The sequence below is a fragment of the Mycteria americana genome, chromosome 14 (genome assembly GCF_035582795.1).
Source record: "Mycteria americana isolate JAX WOST 10 ecotype Jacksonville Zoo and Gardens chromosome 14, USCA_MyAme_1.0, whole genome shotgun sequence".
Lineage (NCBI taxonomy): Eukaryota > Metazoa > Chordata > Aves > Ciconiiformes > Ciconiidae > Mycteria > Mycteria americana.
Window position 1 is genome coordinate 15,312,994 of NC_134378.1, and position 21,240 is coordinate 15,334,233.

General features: G+C 43.2%; 2 protein-coding genes across 5 annotated transcripts; both read left to right on the top strand.

The window, feature by feature from the left end:
* Positions 1–217: 217 nt before the first annotated feature.
* On the top strand, positions 218–6,576 carry MRGBP (MRG domain binding protein). The gene is made up of 5 exons (XM_075517222.1): positions 218–610; positions 1,215–1,336; positions 1,899–1,980; positions 3,956–4,030; positions 5,081–6,576. The coding sequence occupies exons 1-5, from the start codon at positions 388–390 to the stop codon at positions 5,269–5,271; spliced, it is 693 nt and encodes a 230-aa protein (XP_075373337.1). The 5' UTR covers positions 218–387; the 3' UTR covers positions 5,272–6,576.
* Positions 6,577–7,916: 1,340 nt separating this feature from the next.
* OGFR (opioid growth factor receptor) lies at positions 7,917–20,630 on the top strand. Of its 4 annotated transcripts, none has more exons than XM_075517019.1 (9): positions 8,116–8,446; positions 10,610–10,663; positions 13,154–13,198; positions 13,938–14,000; positions 14,318–14,402; positions 14,799–14,877; positions 15,377–15,443; positions 15,760–15,908; positions 17,056–20,630. In XM_075517019.1, the coding sequence occupies exons 1-9, from the start codon at positions 8,219–8,221 to the stop codon at positions 18,428–18,430; spliced, it is 2,145 nt and encodes a 714-aa protein (XP_075373134.1). In that variant the 5' UTR covers positions 8,116–8,218; the 3' UTR covers positions 18,431–20,630. The 4 variants fall into 4 exon arrangements, with proteins under 4 accessions (XP_075373137.1, XP_075373134.1, XP_075373135.1 ...); XM_075517021.1 differs by lacking the exon at positions 8,116–8,446 and adding an exon at positions 10,478–10,493; XM_075517022.1 differs by lacking the exons at positions 8,116–8,446; positions 10,610–10,663 and adding an exon at positions 7,917–8,005.
* The last annotated feature ends 610 nt before the right edge of the window (positions 20,631–21,240 follow it).

Below are 21,240 nucleotides of genomic sequence, written 5' to 3' on the forward strand. Positions count from 1 at the left end.
GTGTACAACAACAGGCCTACGCAGGCCGTGTGGGACGGCGGCGTTGCGCTGCCTCCATGACCGGCCCAAGGAACTCTAAAGCTTGACAACGGTCGATGAGAAACTCCCCGGAGGCACCCTGCGGCCTCGCCCCGTGCCTGAGGGGACGGGCTCCGTGCCCAGCTCACGCCTCCGGCGCTACGAGGGCGGTGCGTCCCAGCCCTGAGGTAAACCCCGCCGAAACCCCCGCCGGCTCCAGGAAAGAGGCCGCGAAGGGCCTTTGCCCGCCGCCGCGCCCCGCCTCGCCCCGCCCGAGGAGCGGCCCGCGGCCCGCCATCCCCTCCTCCCGGCCGGCAGGAGCCGCTGCGGGCGGCGGCGGCGGGCGGGGGGGCGGCAGGCGGCGCGGCGATGGGCGAGGCGGAGGGCGGCTCGGCGGGCGCTGTGGAGAAGCCGCCGCTGCCCGCGGCCGGGCCGGGGGCCGCCGCGGCGGTCGCTGCCGCCGTTGCGGCCGCCGCGGCTGCAGCGGCCGCCGCCCCGGAGCCCGGCGTGCCGGCGGAGGAGGCGGTGGTGGTGTGGAGCCCTGAAGTGGAGGTTTGCCTCTTCCACGCCATGCTGGGCCACAAGCCCGTAGGTGAGAGCAGGCCGCGCCCGAGCCGCGGCCTCGAGTAGCGGCGCTGGCCGGGGAGGAGAACCAGGCGCTGGGCCCGGAGCGGCAAGGTCGCGGAGGGGGGGGGGGGGGCCGGGAGGGCTAGCGGCCCCGCCGCGCTGCGGTGCTGCCCCTAGCGGCCTCCCGGGCCCGCTCCCGCCGCGGTAGCCGGCCGAGGGCCCCGGGGCTGCTCCCGAGCGTGGCGGGGCCTGTGGGGACGGAGGCGTCGTGCCCCCTCGGCCTCCTCAGCCGCCCATCCTGGGGGCACAGAGCCAGCCCTCCTTGCTCTCCTCTGCCTTCGCCTTTCCTGACTTGCTGCCTTCTACTGTCCTTCGGTTGTTTTTCACGCTGCCTCTCTAAAAGCTCTGGCTGCGGCCACATGTCAGCGTTACCCAGTTGGGGCACCCTCAGCCCCCCTCCAGAGCAGCACCTGTAATGTCGGGTGAAATATCAGCCAGGCAGGGCTGCCCAGGTTGCCATGTGTCTCTCCCATACTGTATGATTTCCCTGTACCGACAGGATGGTTTTTTAATTGTGTCGTATAAGTAAAACTGTTAGTAGTGTTAATTGCACTGGGTTCTTCCCCCAGGTGTGAATCGCCATTTCCACATGATTTGTATCCGAGATAAATTCAGTCAGAATATTGGACGGCAGATTTCTTCCAAAGTGATTTGGGACCATCTGAGCACCATGTATGATATGCAAGCTCTTGTGAGTATAAAGGGTTGATGCAGCCACGTTCTTATTTCTTATAGTTCAGGAGTTTTGTTAGGCCAAAATCACTGGGCCTGTCATACCTTTCATGTTACTAAGAATTGTGTGTCGTTCCGATGAGTTGATGGGGTTTTCCCTGTATAAAAGTACATTAGGTGGGAGACAATAAAACCTGCAGTGGTTTGTGGTGTTTTGGTTTTTTTTCCATACTGTGTTCTGATTTTGTTTATTAAAGTTGCCTGAATGCTGATCCAGCAAACGTTTACATAGGTACTTAAGTTAAGTGTCAAATAAGGAGATTATAGTGTGTTGATGTAAGAATTTGACATATTTGGGTTCCAGAAATGACCTTAAATGATCATGAGTCATGATCTTGGGTATCTTGACCTTAGTAATCAGTTTGAGATTGGGAGCCTCCTGATTCTCTAATGTCTGAAGTGTCTTGTTAAGAAATATTTAGGTACTAACTTCATGTAAAATAGAACTTGAGAGTGCACTTCTAAATCCAAATTAAAGTTTTTACCATGGTCATTCATAGAGATCTTTCTCTTCTTTTAAGCACGAATCTGAGATTCTTCCGTTCCCTAATATAGAGAAGAATTTTGCTCTTCCTGACGAAATGATTCAAGAAGTGAGAGAAGGTAAGATGTGACAGCAGTCTCTTATGCTTGGTTGCTCTAATCTCAGAACAGGTAGTTTAACAAAACTCGCCCCAAAAAATAACATAACATGTCAATCCAAGGCCATTCTTTCAGACTGGTGTGTGAGGCGTATTGGGAAAAGGAAGTGTTAAACAGATACAAGTTTATCTCATGAATTTTTAATCAGCTGACTGAAGGAAACTGTCAGGGAAAGGACCACACTGATTGTGTTGTTCATATTCTCATTATCAGCCTGTGTCATTGACCACTGCAGGAGACAGCCTAGTGGGAGAGATAGACCTTTGGTCAGATTTCACACAGTATTTATCATATTCTTAAAAATAATGCAGATGGGATGCTAATATAGCACAAACAGGTTCTATTTACCATAGAATCATAGAATGCTTTGGGTTGGAAGGGACCTTTACAGGTCATCAGTCCAACCCCCCTGCAAGAGCAGGGACATCTTCAACTGGATCAGGTTGCTCAGAGCCCCGTCCAGCCTGACCTTGAATGTTTCCAGGGATGGGGCATCCACCACCTCTCTGGGCAACCTGGGCCAGTGCCTCACCACCCTCATTGTAAAATGTAAAATTTTTGCCATTTTGATTCAACTTTTCCTTCTGGGTATATGCAAAAGATCCATGTGCTTGAGTGATACTAGTTTGCAGAGTGAAAGGCAAAATGTGATTCATTGCAAGGTGATTAGTAGTTTATTGTGGGTTTTTTGCACTTTGTTGAGACAGCTGTAATATTACATCAGACCATAATTTTTGCTAAAACAGATGATCTGCACACTTCAATGTGTTAATTTTGTAGCAAGATCATTTTTTAAAGAGTAGGAGCTATAGAGCTGATGAAAATAACATTTTCTGCATTTAATTTGTATATAATAATATTTCTGTGATAAAATTTTCTGTACCAGTGATGATATAAGGCAGTTAAATAGCAATTCAGCTAATGTTTAGAAGTGTACACCAGGAATATACTTACTGAATAGCTGCAGCTTCAATAGCTGGAGAAACTTGCTTTTTGACCGTGGACTTGTACCTTATGCCAGTATAACCATCGCATTTTTTGGCTATTACTATTTTTAATATGGTTCATATGTCTTATTTTTAGAAGCATTACTGGTTTTTGATGTCCAATGATAGATTTTTTTCATGAGTTTTTTTTTCTGTAGTTGCGTTAAAATTGATTGAAAACAAAACCAGTAAGAAACGTTTAGAGGTGTTTGTATAGATTCATGGTGGTTTCATTGCACTGTGAAATCATCTCTGTGTTTTTGCCTTCTGGGGTTCAACTATCTAGTTCTACCAAATCTCTCTCACTCATGATAAGCCCATCTGTATTGTCTAATCTAATAGAAATATGCAGCAGTTTGACAGAAATGTTAAGTTGAGCAGTGAGAGCTGGATTCTCAAAGTTTAGCTATATGTGTGTTACTCAGAACCAAGGTAGGAGCTTATCCAAGGTAGGAGCTACTTAGGAGCTACACCTTGTAGGAGCTACACCTTGTAGGAGCTACAAGGTAGGAGTGACTTATCCAAGGTAGGAGCTAGGAAGTTCAAGCATCTGCCAAAGGAGTTCTTGGGATATTTTAAACTACAGTTGAATGCTTCTCAATTTCTAGGTACACTAAACTTTACACTAAAAATTCAGTACAAAAGCATAATATAGCTAAGACATTGTGCTATGTTTTGTCTATTTAGCATTCCACTTTCTTCTTGTTAATAATTTCAGTGGAACTTGTTGACGTGAGACATCATCTTGTTCAGGGCTTTACATGATGCTTGTAGTATGCCTGGACTGTTAGCTATGTTTCTCTGTCACAGTGCTGAGGAACTAAATTACAGCTGAATGTTGCACTGAATATTTGTTAGCATTATGCACATATGCTGAGGCTACTAATCCAGAAAAAATACATCTGGTTCTTTAAAACCATCTAACTATTGCCTAACAATCCTTTCTGTAGGAAAAGTAATGATAGAAGAAGAAGTGAAAGAGGAAATAAAAGAAGAGATGGAAACGCATGCAGGTCCAGAAGAAGGTAAATTTGTAACTCTCTACTGTGTAATACGAGATTAAAAAACAACTGTAACTCTGAGAAGTTAATGTTAAAGTGTAAATCCCAAATACAGTGTACGTTGTCATTTGTATTCAGACGTAGCTTATGCTCATGCCAAGAACTAGAGTAATTTAAGAATGCACAGAGTAAGCAGTTGCCAATATCTGATACTTTGAAAAATTTCTCCTTTGCTCCTAATTCATATGTGCAAAGTTGTATAGCTTTGGAGTTTTTTGGTTTTATTATGTACTTGACAAAACCCTGGGAGTCTGAAGTAATCTAAGGATGAGTCCAGTTTTAGTGAACCTAAATACTCCGTGTTAGGATCTTTGTAGCCATGGGGAAAAACAGGGCCTATAAATCAAAAAAGATTGTGAGATTGTACGCTTAAATGGGAAGGCAGGCAGAGTGGTTTATTTTATTTTATTTGCATTATCTTGCTTCTTTTAAATATAAGGCTTATTTTCCTAACACTTTGCTGTAGAACAAAGTCAAATGTGAACAGTAGAGATCCTGCTATTTACCTTAACAGACCAAGCCAACTGTTAACTATATAATTTCATAATATTTATATAACATAAATGTTTTAAGATTGAGTGTAATAAAAGATCTACAAATGTATTTAAAAAATATATTAAATTTCACATTTTGGGTGTTCAGTTTTAAAATCTATCTATAATACCAAATGTAATGACCGTTGCTGATTATAAATTTCATAGATTGGTCCTATGTTCTGTAAGTGTTCCTATTAAGTATTTTAATTTTAAGTGCTGTTTAATTCCACTTAATGAATTTCATTTTTAGCCTGTCAAAATACATGCCTGTCTTTAAAGCAAATAATAAAAGCAAGATGTGCCTTTCTTACAGAAGATTTTTCCTTTAAAAGTGAACGTAATACTTAAATGGTCATTAAATATGCTGAGAATTGATTGGTTTGAAAAGTTTTATGTAATATAAAGAAATTTGATATCACTTCTTGTTTGCCTATGTGTATGACTCTGATCTGGAATCATTACTTTGATCCTATTTCAGTTTTTGCACCCTCTGGAAGTTTAGGAAAAACAACTGAAAAGCCAAGCAGCAAAGAGAAAGAGAAAACTTCATCAGATTCTGGGTCCAAAGAAGGATCTGATAAGAGGAAGCGCAACAGAGTCACTGAAAAGGTCTTAAACGCAAACAGTAATCCTTCCAGTCCAAGTGCTGCAAAACGACGCAGAACATAAAGCAAGCTGTGAAAGAGAGAAGTAATAAACTCTGCAACGTGAGGAGGGAACAGTAAAAACGAGTAGCAGGATAGTCGCTACATAAACTTTTTGAGAAAGGAAAAGATATCTGAGCCAGGTATTTGAAGAATCTGCACGTTGGCTTTATACGTGCAGGACTTTGTCTTTCCTGCTGTGTTTCCTAGTCAGCACTGAGTAGCTGAGCGATGGCTGCCTTCTCAGGGCGCTGGGGGAGAAAGCTGGCAGCGTTAAGAGTTTATGCATATATAACAATTCCAGCGGTTGCATTTCAAACAAGTAACACACTCCGTGTCAGCATAGTTCATGAAACAAGTGCTCAGCGGAACACAAGAGCCTCAGTTCATGAAAAGCAGAGGTTGTTTCTATAAATTTGGGGTCGTCTTTTCTGCCTTTGCTTTTTTGCCTTCTTTGAACGTTACAGACCCTCTGTGGGTAATGTTGTTTGGCCATTTTACTTACTGCAAACGTAGCGTTTGTATCAAATGTCTGAATTCGTTGGTTCAGTAAAACAAATTCTTTTAAATACAGGTAACTACTGAGTTGAAGTATTCTTTCGCTCTGTTTGCTGGAGGAACCTTTACTTCTTTGACCCTTAGTGATGTAACATTTTTCAATCTTTATAAGTTTATATACCGTAAGTGAAGTGAAAATGATAATGCCCCTAGAATAATAATAAGTATCCTAAATAAAATATCCAGTGATGTCACATGGTTTTGTAAGGGATCGGCTGAGCTGTGCATGAACCTGGAGATGTTGCTTCATCCATTTGTACTATAGTAGTATATAACAGTGGGGTTTGTACTTTATTATTTATTTTTTTAAAGCAGTTTTAGTAGATGTTAATGGAATCGGTATTCCAAAATGTTAATTTTGTTCTACAACTTAATCTTACTGACGTTGTAATGCTTATCTTTTATATGCTAGAATATTAAGATTTGATAGAATTTACTATTTTTGTGTGGTGAAAAGATGGACCGCAATCGACAAACACATGTGAAATGGTGAATGAAGTAGGCTGAAATGTTATTGACTTTGTTTCACCATATTAACTATCAGTTAATAAAAAGAAGAATTACTTCTTAATCTATCAGTATTGCCTTCAAGGTGAGGAACTAGGAATCTACTAGTTTTTGCTTTTATTCTAGGTACATAGCCAAGTTCTTGTCTGCCTTATTTGCTTCATTTGTTTTATACCACGAATAAATTTGACTTGTCTTTATTTTACTAAATGGTAATTGTCGCATAACTTGATTAAAATTTGACCCAATTTATTTTGAAAGTTGTTTAGGTATCTTGTGTCTTCAGTGAAATGGGTCAAAAGTGCTGGCTTGGTTTTTTTCCTAACTTTGTCTGGATCGTAGGAACTACTACCCTGTTATTTCTGTAAGTTATTTGATGAGAAATCCTGGCCTGCGGAAGTCAATAGACAGGTTGCTGTAAGTTTCTGAGCTGGAGGATTTTCTCTGTTCTAACTAGCATAACGCAATTGTGAAGTACTGAGTTGCGAAGATGAAGTTTTTCTTGCAGTCTTTTGGAAGCTCACCTGTTTACCCTCCATATGCACTGGTGAGCTCCAGAAGGTCACAACTCTGCTTTTTACTGTGTGATGCAAGCTCACTGGTTTAGGAATAGTGGGGCATAAACAAATTCCGAACCAGAAGGTATGAAATGCCGTGAATTTAGTGCTATGCTCCAAGTGATGAGCCTTACCAAAGATGGAGAGCCTGCTGGAGAGCTCCATGGAGTTCTAGCTTGTGGGAGAGATGCTACAGGGGCCTCCAAGGTTTTCTGGGTGGGTAGAAATCGAACTTTTCTCACCTTATGTGAGGAAGCTCCTGGTTTTAATTTTGACATTTAAGAAAAATGCTCAGATGAATTTATTTGTTGGTACTATCCAGTTGCAGAAGTTGTAATCATATGTCACTTACAGATCTGTCATCCAAGTGCTGAAAGGTGAATGCCTCCGTTAATTCTTACGGAAACAACAAAAACTTAAAGTGCTGTTTACTTTGCCGTGATCTACGTAGATCTTGGCCATAAAGTGCAGATTTTGTAACTTTTAAGTCTGGCTGCCTTGTGGGTAAATCCTTTTCATCCAAGGGATTCTAATCTAAGTTTTTTTGCTGTACCAATGAAATGCTTTTTATAGCTTAAAGTAGAAGTGTGTCAATATTAACGTGTACTAGTGCAATCTCTCAACACCATCCCTGAAGCAGGGAAAATCCACTTGGGATTTCACGGTCAATCCAGCAGCACAGATTCTTTAGGAATTTGTTGGTTGCGAAGTCAGACATTTGGAAAACGTCAGTGCTTTAGATAACCCCAGTGCTGCAGCTCTCTTCTTCCCTTCCCTTTCACCGAGTCCTGGCTGCTTGGGAAGATTGTTCTTTTATTCATTTTCCTGTAAGAGGAATATTACCTCGTTCTGTGGAAGGGGTATGTTTTTGCCCTGTGAAGAAGTTCAGTACACAAGTCCTTTGCTCTGAAGGAAAGAGGAAAGCTCCCATGGCTCCGGTACCCAACCGGTTTGCGTGGCCTGGGGGGAGAGGGTGCGTAGCCTGCTCAGGCCCCCTTACTGTTGCCCAGCGCCGGGGTGGATGGAAAAGAGCAGAATTACGTTTCCTCCTTTTCCTCCTCAGGTGGACAAGCCGAGGGGAAGGGTCGCCGGGGAGCAGCGGAGCCCGCGGCGGAGATGGCCTCGGCGGCCGGCTGCGTGAGTGCCGGGAGCGGGAAGGGGCGGGCGGGCGCAGGGACCGCGCGGCGGGCGGGCGCCGGCCAATGGGGGCGGTACCGCAGGAAGGGGGCGGGGCGTGCCTGCGCTTCCTTCGTCCCCTTGTTCCCCCCCCACACGTGTTCGGCTTTGTGCTGGGCGGGCGGGCCCGCCGCCCTTTCGCTTTCCCTTTCGTCCCCTCCCCGCCGCGCTCCCATGGCGGCCTGGTTCGGCTTGAGGGCGGAGGAGGACGAGACGGAGGACGAGGCGTGCTTCTGGAGGTACGACTCCACCTGGGAGGAGGAGGAGGACGAGGAGGAGGAGGATGGCGGCGGCGGCGAAGAAGGCGAGCCGGAGGGAGCGGAGGCGGCAGCCGGGGAGGAGCCGGAGGATGCAGGGGAGCAGCCGGTGCCGAGCCGGGCGCGGGGCTCCCGGCAGGCCGAGGTGGGTGCCGGCGGGTGCGGGGGTCCCCCGGGGCGGGAGCGGGGCACGGAGCAGACCCTCCGAGGCGGGACGGGGCGAGGCAGCCCCTTCCCCTGCCCTCCCCGGGCTCCACGACCGGCCCCGGCCCGGGCTCCGCGCCGAGCGTCGCTCGCTGCTGGCCGCAGTTTCTCTCCGCTGGCAAAGGCAGCCGTTCAGGTATTTAGTGGCGGGATGGGTACCGTGGGAGTTACCGTAGCCCTTGGGATTGCCGCGGGTACTTTGGCGTGTGCGCCTGATGTGCACGCGTGGATCTTCCCAGGCCGCCTGCTGTGTGTGCTGTCAGTGTATCTGGGCGCCTTCTCTCTAGTATCCTCATTTACTAGCAGGGGCTGGAGCAGCTTAAAATACTTACGGGAAGTCAGAGGGTTGGTTTTTTTTGTCCTGGCAGCGATCACTAGCGTATAATTTTGTCCTCATCTTGAAGCCAGTCTTCAAAGAGAGGAGATGACCTGAGGGCCGTTCAGAAATGAACTCTGGGGGTGGCAAAGGCAGAGGTGTGCTGTGACTTTATGACCCCTTAAGTTTTATTACACTGCCATGAGCTGGGGTTTAATTTTTTTTTTTTTCCCCCCCACCATTCCCTGTGATCTGAATACTTCATCCCATAAATACAAGTTCCGTCTTCGGCGTGGCACCTGCCTGTTCACCACATTCTGATGGCCACTGGATTTGACGTTACGACATCAGTGTTCTTCAACAACTCCTTGCTTTTATGTTTTTTGTCAGTATCCTCATCTTTGTATGGTGGCCTTTTGTACGCTTTCATGCCATCAATGAAAAGCCATCGCATAACATCTGCTCGCTTTCAAAAATGAGCTGTAACTTTTTTTACTTTTAGACATTTTTTTTTCTAGGGAGCATATTATAAAGCAACTCTGAAAACAAAAAAAATCCCCTGATGTTTTAAAAACTGCAGGTATGTGTGTAGTTATAATGCATGAGGTAGTGCTGCAAAATATGAACGGCTCATCTCTGGTGCCTTAAAATAACGTTGATTTGAAATGAAAGGAACTTGTTAGTCTTATCTGAGGTTCCTATCTTTAGCATCAATGCTTTTGAGTTTGACGTTGAGCATCAGTAATTTCTTCTACAGCATTGCTTTGGCAAATGCAAAACTGTGTGTCTGTTTGGTCCGTCTTTCCTGGGTCGGTCAAAACACCAAACGGTCCTTTAACTTAACTCCTCCCCTTTCGGGGAAAGGGAAATTAATCCTTCACTTGAGTTTCATTTCAGCGACTCATCCATATTCTTAGCCTATAAATAGGCAGATACAGCTTTCTAATTAATATACTTTTAAGGGAGTTCAATATTAAACTTTAAAATTTTTTATAAGCATTAAGTTATTAAAATAATCTCCCTTTAAAAAAAAAAAAATAAATTCCGTGCAACATAGTATTCCCAACACTAATGACTTTCTACAAAAATACACGCTCTATACTTTGCGAACAAAATCAAGGTTTAAATACGGCAGATGGACATGCTCATGCATGTCTGCATCTTCATGGAGTTTACTGCAGGGAATGTAGTTAGGCCTTAGCTGTGCATGTAGATCTGTGAAAGGTGAAGGTATTTTAGGCGAATAGTTGTAATAGTTAAAGGAAGAGGCAGGGATTTCCTTTGAAGTGATTTGCATTGTTTCAGGGCACACTGTGGATTTTCTTTTGTACGTGGCTGGAGTCCTGATTTTGTTCACAAGTTTTAATGCCTCTAGAACATTCAGATTATTCTTTTTGAATGTGTTTGTTCTTCAGATATTTTTTTTTTTCCTTAGAGCAACTTCTGGATTGTGACAACTGCAAAAGCAATGACCATTTTTTCACTCCAGTGAGTGGACTTTTCGAACTTTACCTTACAGGGAGGATGTTGTCCCTGAGACTTATGGCCCCTGGAACATTGTTCTACACCTTTAAAGAGGAGTTCTTCCTTCAGTGATGAATGTGTAGTCACCTCTATCTGACAGTGCCTGAAAAACTTTTATGGACAGTGAGCATGAATACAGAAAGAAACAGTAAATCTTCTGCTCTCCATTTATGCCTTTACAACCTGCCAAAGGCATGAATCAGTTTCCAAAACTCGTTCCTATTTCTGCTTGTATTACACTAATTCTCATTCTTCTCCCCGTAGCCTTTATGGTATACTTTATGGCGGAAGCTGCTAATGTTTTTATTCAATACTGAGGTTAGAGGTTTTTTTATTATTATTTTCACTACGTGCTTTCAAAACTAACCTAAAATTTTACTTTTATCTTTGCATCTCACTTGTGTTTCTGCAAACACTCCATATTCCCGGTCTGTCATTCCTGCAGGTGTATCTTTTCAGCTCTTCTGCATTTCAGTGCTTTTAGCTTCTAGGAGCAAGCGTTGAAAATCTTGGGGTTTGTGCTCATTTTAAAAAGGTTCCCTCTTAGTCTGCTGTAGCACATGGGGTTCATGATGCGCTGTTCAGAGCCGTGTTTTGATAACAAGCCCTGTAGTTCTGCCTTCTCCTAACTCTCAATCAGCAAAGGCTTTTCATCACTCTTCTAGGATTCCGTTGTCTTTCTCATTCCTGTGTCTTGTTCGCAATCCACATGTGCTTTTATCCCTTTCGGTTGCAGCTGGTTTCCAGTTTTCAGCCAAATATTGTCTGTGTTACCCTCTGCTGGCTTTGTTCTCTGCTTTCCTCGCGCTCTTTGCGCAGCGATGCGTGTTCTGCCTGATGCGTTGCAGGTTTGGAGGGAGAAACCTGCTTAGATTGCTTACCAGTGTTGTGAAAAATAGAGAGGTTTGACTTATGCACTTCAGTTTGTCTTTCTAACCTGGAAGGAAAGGGAAGGTTATATTTCTGTGTGGCTTGAATAGAAGTTTATAGAGACCCAGGAACAATACCTGCTTGGAGGGAGGGCTGAGTTTTGCTCTCTGTGCTTCCCCATCGTGTTCTCTCTAATGCTGTGCTCCAGATGCCTTTCTCCTGGATCTGGCTTCTTTCTAGACAAGCCTTACAGCCCCTTGCACCATTGCATTGCATCTGTCTCTGTACCTACAGTTACTCTTCAGCAAACCAGTTCTTTTTCCAAACTGGAGCCAGTCTACTGTTAGCCTGTCCCACCTGACTGTGTTAAAGGATGTTATTTTAGAACCTTAAGTGTAAATAATATCTGGAAATTGATTCTTCTGTAACTGGGAACAAAATTTTCATCAATTCCACATATATCAGAATTTCATCCGTGGAGTAGAAAAGTTACAGTCAAAAGCATTGATGAAATTCAAAGTGCTAAATCCCAGTCTGTATTTACATCTTGAACAAAAGAATAATATTGATCTGTTCTGGCTGAACATATTTCTTAGTCTTGTGTTTGCAGTCACTTTTTTTTTTTTTTTTCCCCAAATGTTAGCTGTGTAGCAAAGCTTTTTATAGTTGTGTGCATTTCTGTAGTCTGGGTAGATTCTGGAGATGGACACCAGCGTTTGGATTTCTAATCCTGTGGGATTAGAAATGGGCCGTGTGGCTGTGGGAAGTTCTGCCACCTTTTTTGGTCTATGTTGTCATGTATAAAATGGAAATGTGCTGCAATGTAGACAGGCATTATTTTAGGCCACCACAAGTTACTATATTTAAAAAACAACTTGAGCTTTATTTAATGCCTGTCACCAAAGTATGGGGGAATCGGAGTGTGTAAATGTATATTTAAAATGTAAATTTAAAAACGTCTGCATTGTTGACCTCCCTCTGTGGATGAAGCTTTGATCTCCCAAATGCTGTGCATGCTTCATAAATTTTAAGTATTAACAATCAACAGGGCTGCTGAATGGATGACTTCATTACAACGAGGTGTTAAAAAAATCTAATCTGGTTCCGACCTTAATAATTAATGAACCAGTGATCTGTGTTCACTGTCCACTAGAAAGTGGTTTTGGTTTTTATTTTTCTCTGGGCAAAAGAGGTTAGGAAGTATCAAATGAAGTTAAAAAATAACTTGGGAGAGCATTTGCTGCTACTTTCTTCTCAGTTTCTTAAAATGCTTATTTTGCAAGAGTCTGCACATCTTATCCCTGTTTCACAAAGACCCTGCTCTTGCTGTGAGCTGGCACTGAACGCTCTAACTGCGCTGCGCTTCCTTCGCGTTGGGTGGGTCCTTTTGTTCTGAGCACTCTTGTTCATTTTGGTGGTTCTGCCTAGACAGAACACTTTTAAGTGCTTTCACGGTTTGGGACAAGATGGTTCAGCACTCAGCAAGATTAAACCTGTCTGTTGCTTGTGAAGTGTAACAAAATCTCTTATCATTGAAGTAATCCACTGCAAAAAAAGAAAGTATATAATTCAGTTAAAATTCATTTTAAATTAAGTCTTACTAGCAACTTTTATTTCCATGAAGTTCAGAGGAAGAACTGAAGCTGTTCTTTGTGGTTTCTGTCTAAATGATACACTTGGAATGAATCTAGCACATCTGTGTAGTGAGGAGAACCTGACACCTAACTGTCAGGTGGACATAGCACCACAGGTTTTTCTCTGTAGCAATTTGAATTATGAATAAAATCAAGTGAATTCAGCTGTAACTAGGTAAATCTGTCACTTGGCAACTAATAGGAATCATGTGAGTCACTGCTGTGGGTATTGTCATTTCTTTTTTTTTTTTAATTAATGAAGTTTGGTTTCAAAATGTTTCAACTAAATGCCTTTTATTTGTAGGAGCAAAGATCAAATTCATCACCGTTGTCTCAGAGGGGTTTTCAGGTAGGATTGACATAAAGTTTGGTTACTTGGAGAGAGATGAGCAGTAATGAAGATGATGATTGGAACAGAAGTCCAATAAAACAAACATCAAATGTGACCACGTAGCTCTATTATTGTCCACTGTCTAGATCAGCATGATGCTAAATCAGCAAGGCTGCTCTCGAGCGTAAAGCAAAGATGAAGAAAACTTTATTTCCATAACGTGTACGGGGAATGAGAATCTTGAATTGAAGGGATATTTCTGTATCTTAAATCCTACAATTTTAAAGTCTGATCTCTGTCTTGACTAGGGTATATAGTGACTCAGAGAGAGAGACAGGCAGGGCTTAGTTTGTCTTGTTTTAAAACCTTTGAGTTAAGGAAGAAAATGACATTTTACTATTTGGGATTTCCAGCTACTTCTGACCATTTCTGTAGGAAAACCCAACTGGGATAAAAGATATGCATAAAACATGAAGACCTTGATTAGTAAGACTAGAAGGAAAAAGAAATGCTTTAGTTAAAGGAGATGGTGCGAACTTCTCTTAGTCCAAAGTTGTCTTCAGGAACGCAGAGAAACAACTGCAGTAACAAACTGGCTGGTTTTGGGGGTGCTGGGAGTGCAGAGTGGAGGGCACAGGAGAGCAACAGGCAGGGGAACATGTGTGAGAGATGCTGAATTCAGTCAGTGGAATTTTTTTTTTTTTTTTTTGCAGAAGTCAACTTTATTCTGGATCTCTGATCTGGCTCTTTTCTCTAGTTCTCAGGCAGGCGCAACTGGAATGCAGCGAAAGACTTGCAGAGATACAGGCATCATTACCCGGTATGGACTAAGTGATGATGCGCATACTCTCGTGGCTCTTCCCCATCGCATGCTAAGTTTAGTAACGCTTTCTAGATTTGAGGGCACCCTTTTGTCTTTACGTTGACAGGCTCGGAACCTTTAAAGGATTCATTTGTGAGGGGGAGGGGATGATGTGTCTGTGGGTGCATCAGAAACAAGCTGTTACTTCCCAAAACACATTTCAAGGATTTAGCTTCAAATGTTCAGGAAACGTGAGGGAAAGCAAGGAGAAGTGTTGAAGTGAATACTGCCTTTTAAAAGATTGCTGCTTGTTGATTTCTTGTTCTCATCTCCAGGGTTTGACAGAACCAGAAAATGATGAGGAAGAAGAGATGTGGAATTTAAGCTTTTATAAAAATGAGATTATTTTTTTGCCCCACGGTGAGTAGCTTGTGTGATGACTGTTTGATGCAACTCTGCTGCAGCTGGTTGAATTGGTGAAAGAGTAGCTTGATCCATGTGGGACAATTGTTAAAAAAACCAAAACAAGCAAAACCCACCACCAACACAAAAAAACCCACCAAAACAAACAGAACAACCACCAGGAATATCCATTTTAAAATGTCCTTGTTCCTGCTGTATGTTCCTTAATTTTCTGTTTGGTGGTAGAAAACTAAGGTTTTTTTCTGGCTTACGAGGATGGTTGTCTAGTTAGAGAAGCTAATGCCTGTATGCGAACACCTGGCTCTGGATAATGAGCCACCTTGGGTGACTGGCTAACTTTAATTTTCATTTGGTGTCATTTCTTCTTGCCTGACTTTTTCCTTTTCTTTTCAGGATTGCATATTGAAACTCTGCTTGAATCTTGGTGGGACAACTATGAAGTTCTGGAAGAAAACCATTCTTACATACAGTGGTAAACTGTCTGCATGAATATAGTGCCTCTCTTAGTTGTGCCTCTTTTAAGAATCAGTTGTACCTGTGGTCCTCAATTCAGCTTTCCAAAAGGCCCAGAATTACTCTTGAGTGAAACCTGTGTCCACTTTATTTTTATTGAGTTATATTCTTCTGGAAATAATGCAGTGGAAATCCTGAAGACACAGGTGTCCAGTGCGGCTGTGGCAATAGATCTCAGTCATGCTTGGTCTTACAGCATACTGCAGAACAAAGTGTTAAGGCAACGAGAGAGATCCAGATAAGCAAAGTATGTCGTTATCATTGGTGTAGACAATGCTTTTATGGGAGGGATTTATTTGTCATATAGTAAACTACTTCTGTGTCCAAAGGGATGTGAGGTCTCCAAGAGATGCCTGTGATATCACAATTTTTGGAATCTTCTTTAATTTTAACAAAATGGGTACCTGGGGTTGGATGTCATCTTTGCTCATCTAGGCTGAAAATTTCTTTCCCTTCAGGTTATTCCCTTTACGTGAACATGGAATGAACTGGCGTGCCAAACCACTCACATGTCAAGAAATCCAGGTATTGAAAGCTTTTGTGTTTGGGTTTTTTTTTTGGGGGGGGGCATTTGGAGATTTGAAGGATGTTAGGATTTTCCCTAAATGCCTTGTATTTGAAGTCTAGTTTTTTTTACATTGCTTCCTTGGGGCCCTAATGTGAACAGAGCTCATTCAAGCACTGTTAAGCATTTGTCTGTCTTGTGTCTGCCAGTAGCTACACCAGCAAATGAAATGCTTAGCGATGTAATCGAGCCTTGTTTATAATTCAGGTGCCACTTAAACTGGCGCAGGTAATTAGGGAGTTGCACCTTGTACACTTTGGTCTGTCTTGTTTTCAGGCCTTTAAGAAGTCCAAGGAAGTTATGCAAAGGTTTGTACGTGCTTATCAGCTCATGCTGAGATTTTATGGAATCATTCTGATCAACGAGGAAACTGGAGAACTCAAGAGAGCAGAGAATTGGGCTGAAAGATTTCAAAACTTGAACCGGTGAGTCTCTGTTCATACTGCTGGTCGTTTACTACAGCTAGGCTCTTCTTTGAGAAGAAAAAAAAGTCAAGTATATCCTCAGCCCTTGAGGAATGGAGGCTTTTGTTGATAAAGTTAGCTAGCTAAAGTATTTTTAACTTGACTCAGCTTCTGACTGTAGGTCATCACACTCTGTCACTTTAATAAGTGACAAGTATAATAAGTAAACCAGCTGAGACTGGTTTTCTTTTGTATTCAGTGCAGCTGTTAACAGCAGGCATTCTTCATGTTGGTGTCCTGAAGTACGAAATATAGACTTGGGAGATGTTAATATTTGCTCTAGCAGACCTTGTGTTTAAAACCATATTTTAAGCAGGAATCACTGACACATTTTCACAGGTAGCCAAATTGCCTTTGTAGTATTCTGTTAAACTACAAAATAGGAGTGTTTCCATATGCTTCCCTGATTGTTTATCTGCCTTAACATGTGTAAAGTGCTTTGAATCTTTGGTTGAAAAGTGCTCTGCAAATTGATGGTAAAGTTTTTGTATTATTGCAGGTCTTATCATAGAGATAGTATAGAGACCCCTCATATTCTAGTATCCCTAATGATATTAACAAGGGCTCTAAAAGGACTGGGCATACTCACAAAAGAAAAACCAACTTGGAGACTGTCAAGTATTAAAAAAAACCACAACACCAAAGCCAAAACAAAAAAAACCCCACCCCACCTGTGTCTAGCTTAAGTCCCTAAGTTGTGAATTTCTGGCAGCATCCTTACATGCCTGTATTCTTCTACTTTTCTACAGGCTTACCCTGCAGGGACACTGTCAGGGACGGGATATTGGGCTGTATGGATTTGTGTGCCTGACCTAATATGGTAGCCGTTATCTGCTGGTGGGTGATGTAGAAAGCCAGAACCTTTCCAAGCAGTTGAGATGATTAATCCAAGCAGTCCAAGAAGGGCTAGGAAGGTACTGCTAAAGGCAGACAGCAGCAGTAGGTGCTTTAAAAGTAAGCCCCCCTACGCTCCCGTCTGCATCATCAAGTAGTCTTTAATAGATCACAGTCAATAATGCACAAAACATTTTGCAGGTGCCCTGGGGGTTTGTTGTGACTTCAAGCTTGTAAGATTCACTTAACAACTTCGCTTATCTGTTTGTTTCAGGTTTAGCCACAACAATTTGCGGATTACGCGCATCCTGAAGTGCCTGGGGGAGATGGGATATGAACGCTATCAAGTGCACTTGGTAAAGTTTTTCCTAACAGAAACTCTTGTTAAGGAGACATTACCAAATGTCAAGAGAAGTGCCTTGGATTACTTCCTGTTCACCATCAGAAGCAAACGGAAGAGAAGAGAACTAGTCCACTATGCTTGGCAACACTTCAGACCTCAAGGCAGCTTTGTATGGGGACCGCACGACAAACTCTTGAAGTACAGAGCGCGCTCTACCAAGTCACAGCTGCGCCAAAAGGCTGAAGGTAAACAGGAAACTTCTGGTAAAAAAAGTGATGATTCTGTGGAAAAGGATCAGAACCAGTCTCTAGGGGAAGAACACAAAGCTGGAGATGCTGCGGACTTGCAGCCTAAAGGGAATGATGAAGATGTAAAAGAGAAGTTAAGTGAATGCATTTCAAAGGGAGGGGATGATGAAGAGGAGAAAGAGGTTTCATTTAGTCAGCAGGAGAAGGAGGATTTAAACAGTGAGCCTGAAGAAGCGCAGGGTACGGCAGAGAATGATTGCACAAAGGAGAGCAAGAAGAGAAAACTGGATGCAAATATGGCAGATGCTAAAAGGAGTGGACCATTGAAAAGCCCTACTGATATTGAAAACATTTCCCGTAATCTGGGAGAATGTGCGATTGATGCAGAAATCCCCTCCTTAGTTCCACTCTTACAAGCAGAAGAGGACCAGGAAACACTGAAAGAAGACGATGCAAGCACCAAAGGCTCAACAGTGCCAGAGACCACTGATGCAGCTGTAAAACGGAGGAAAGTTGATAAAAGAACATCGAGAAGCAAAACATGCAACTTGGCCATAAACCTGAACATGGGGCCCTCTGCCTGTAGTGCCAAGTTAAATCCATCTGTTGCAAACACTGAAGCCAAAAAAGAAAATGTCAGTGAGGAAAATGCAGCTGTGGAAGCGACAAGTGAGAAGGGTGGTGGTGATGCAAATGGTGGGGCTGTGAGACCCCCAGTTGGTTCCAGGCTCCCCAAGACTGGCTGGACTACTCCAATAAGTGATGGCTTGGAGTTGAGTGGAGATCAAGTCATGGCAAGGAGTGGTCAGCACCACTGCAACAGCACACTCCTGGGAGGCGAAAGCGAGGTAGATGGGGTAGAACAGCATAAAAAGGCAGAAAATGCAAGTGAAAAAGGGCAAGCAGAAGTCACAGACAAGAAACAAGTTCCAGAGAGTGTTGAGCAAAGCATGGCATCCCCTCGTCCTGAAGAAGACAGTGCTGATGTTGCAACACAAAAACCTGAAAGCTCTGAGCGTGCAGCAGAACCTGATGAAGAGCAGGTAGCAGCAGAGTGAGACCAGCACGGCAAGCACTCGAGCAAGCGGAGATGACACTGCCCTAACTGCTAGGAGGCAGCTTTAGTGATTTGGATAGCAGAAGTACACGGAAGAGTAAACTTCCTTTGGGCTGATCCAGGCTAGCCCCTGTCTGACTTTCACCCTTTCACACTTTTTTAATTGTCTGTAGTAACTTCACTGAGATCCAGCCCTTGGTTACCCTAAAGAGAAAAAAGCAAATTTAGTCATCTTCATGGACAGGCTGTGTCCTGTTCCTGTTTTTTATCTGATCTTCAGGACTATCTTGGAGTAACAGGGATTTTTGCACTTTGCTTTGGTTCTGGTATGTCCCTTCTTAAAGACAAGAGGAAAACTAATCTGTTTCCTTGTTTGAACTAGTCAAGTATTTATTAAATACATGATTTTTAATGTAAGACAGCATGACCTAATTTGCCAGGCCTTTCTATTACCATGTGATTTCTATTTATTATTTTGAAAGGCTGTACCTTCCCAAGAGATTTGTTCCTGGCAAAGATGCTGTGTGTCTGCTTCCTAGGGCATAAATCATTATTTTTGTGGCATTTGCCTGAAAGAGATGAGTATATGCATTTCACATCATGTAAGAGTGTAGTTGCCTCTCCTCCTATAAAGAAAGTAGGTTTGACTTGAGACTGGGATAAAATGCATAGTCAAAACGTATCTCTGACCAGTATTAGCCTTTGTGTACAAATACTGTTCTCTAGGGTGCAAAGTGCTGATTAATTTGTTCCATTTATCCCCCACAGAAATTGCTTTGTAGTGCTTGCTAGAATTGAGAATGTGAATTGTCTACTGGTTTCTAAGAGGAAAAACCTTCAGACTTTGCGTAAAGCTGTCCAGAGCTGCTCTTCCCTAGGTTTTTCCATCACTTTCAGACCCTTGATAGTCTTCCACAGATATTTATGTCCACAACTTGTTCAAAGGCCTTCCTTCCTCAGCTGCCAAAATAGAACAAATATTTGTCATTGCATCTTTTCAGACTGCCGTTAATTTGCAGTTGCCTGTGGAGCTGTCTCTTCTGCAGGCCCATTGCGTGAAGTTAGATGTGTCAAATTTAACCCGCTTCCTAGTTAGGGCAGGATTGTTTTACCATTAACGATCAGCATGTCAGACAGTGAGGGCATGTTAGAGTGCAACGCGTCTGGAAACCACTGGGCTTTGTGGGGCAGTTAATTGAAACTTTAATTGGAGGGGGTACGCTTGTCTGGTTCATTTATTTACAGCCCTCAAGAATTTACTTTCAGACCTTGCCAGCTATTTGCCTGCCTTAATGTTCCTGACCTCCCTGTTAGCTATTCTGCCTGACTTACACAGTATTCAACCAAGTCTGAAGGAGCATTAAACAATTTAGCACTTTCGCTCCTAGAGATTTACAACAGAGGACCTATTTCATGAAGCGGAGGAAACTGTTTCCAACAGCCAGAAGGTCTGGACTTGCTGTTTGCTCAGATTGTTTGGTTTAGTTTGGGGGTTTTTAGGTGCTGTTTGTTTTATGTAGGAGATGGCTAGCGGCTTGCCCACCTTGCCAGAGAGCAGATGGCAGTAGCCTGTGCAATGTTTTCCTGTCTCTGCTACAGCTCTTAAGAAGCTTCGTCTTTCAAGGAGTTTGATCGGTGACTTGCCTTCCCAGACTGTAGGTCCTGATCCAGCATGCCACATACATGTGTGCGGGAATAGAAGTCTGCAAGCTTAACATCTAATGTTCGTGGTCACACACGTGCTGGAAAAAGGCTTTAATATTTTTAAAATACTTTTTTTTTTCCTTATGAACAAATGGAGTTAAATAGCCAATAAGAATACACTTAACTACAGATATAAATACTTGAAGATGTTGAGTGAAAATTCTTTCATAAAAGATTCATAAGAAATTGTTAATTGTGGCTTTTGTACAGATTTATAGTAATTTTTTTATTTAATGAAGTTTTAATTGTGAATATGTGCTCAGTTGGGGCATAGATCATATATCTTGTTACGGTGATGTGTGGTTTGTTTTTGTGTTTAACGGGGTTTCCCTGCGAGCCCTAGTCTGGAGTGCTCAAACCGAACCGTTCCCTATCACGATGGGGTTTAGAGTTTCGGCTGTAGGTGTTTGCAGTGAGTTCACAGGATGTTTTCCAGCACTCGGAGCTGTATCACAGAGTTACATTAATGTCACCTATTAAAGCATGACTTTAATGCATACCAGTTTCCACTTACGTTTTCTTCGTCTTTGAGGGCAGGACGTGACCGTGTATCTGCCCCACCACCACCACCCCTTGTAGCCATCTCCCGTTGCTTGGGCACCTCCCACGAGTGGGTGTCTGGGGATTTCCAGCGTTCCCAAGCAGAGGTCTGGTGGGTTCACCATGAGATAAACCTGCTGCTTGTTCCATGTGGGGATGATGCTCAGTCTTCCTCCACCACTGTAAAACGTGGCCAGTGAATGTTTGGGGGGGAAAAGAGACCCCCCTACATGCTTCTTGTTTAATGATGTGCTTTGAAATGTTTCGGTGTGCCCCGTCCTGGCTTTGTGCTGCCATCCTCCCAAGTGTGTGTTGTGATGCTCTGTAGAGCAAACAAGGACTTTGCTTTTGAGCAGCTCTTGGGGCTAGCAGGCAGGAGGGCAGCTGGCCAATCTGCATATGGGGGCTTTAGTCTAGTGGGCCTTTTCCTTTGGGACGCAAGCCCAAGTCTTTGTGGTAATGATGTCTGTAAGTCACTGTGTCCCTTCAGCTGTGCTCCTTCTGCCTGGGGACGTGGAAGGAGAGGAGGACTGGTCCTCCTCTTGTTCTGGGGGGTGGGCTTGAGGG

Excerpts from the sequence above, each read along its gene's own strand:
- OGFR (XM_075517019.1), top strand. The coding sequence starts at position 8,219 with ATGGCGGCCTGGTTCGGCTTGAGGGCGGAGGAGGACGAGACGGAGGAC. Across the intron at positions 13,199-13,937 it reads TGTCTCAGAGGGGTTTTCAG|TTCTCAGGCAGGCGCAACTG; the intron begins GTAGGATTGACA and ends TCTTTTCTCTAG. Across the intron at positions 15,444-15,759 it reads TCACATGTCAAGAAATCCAG|GCCTTTAAGAAGTCCAAGGA; the intron begins GTATTGAAAGCT and ends TCTTGTTTTCAG.
- MRGBP (XM_075517222.1), top strand. The coding sequence starts at position 388 with ATGGGCGAGGCGGAGGGCGGCTCGGCGGGCGCTGTGGAGAAGCCGCCG. Across the intron at positions 611-1,214 it reads GCTGGGCCACAAGCCCGTAG|GTGTGAATCGCCATTTCCAC; the intron begins GTGAGAGCAGGC and ends TTCTTCCCCCAG. Across the intron at positions 4,031-5,080 it reads GCATGCAGGTCCAGAAGAAG|TTTTTGCACCCTCTGGAAGT; the intron begins GTAAATTTGTAA and ends ATCCTATTTCAG.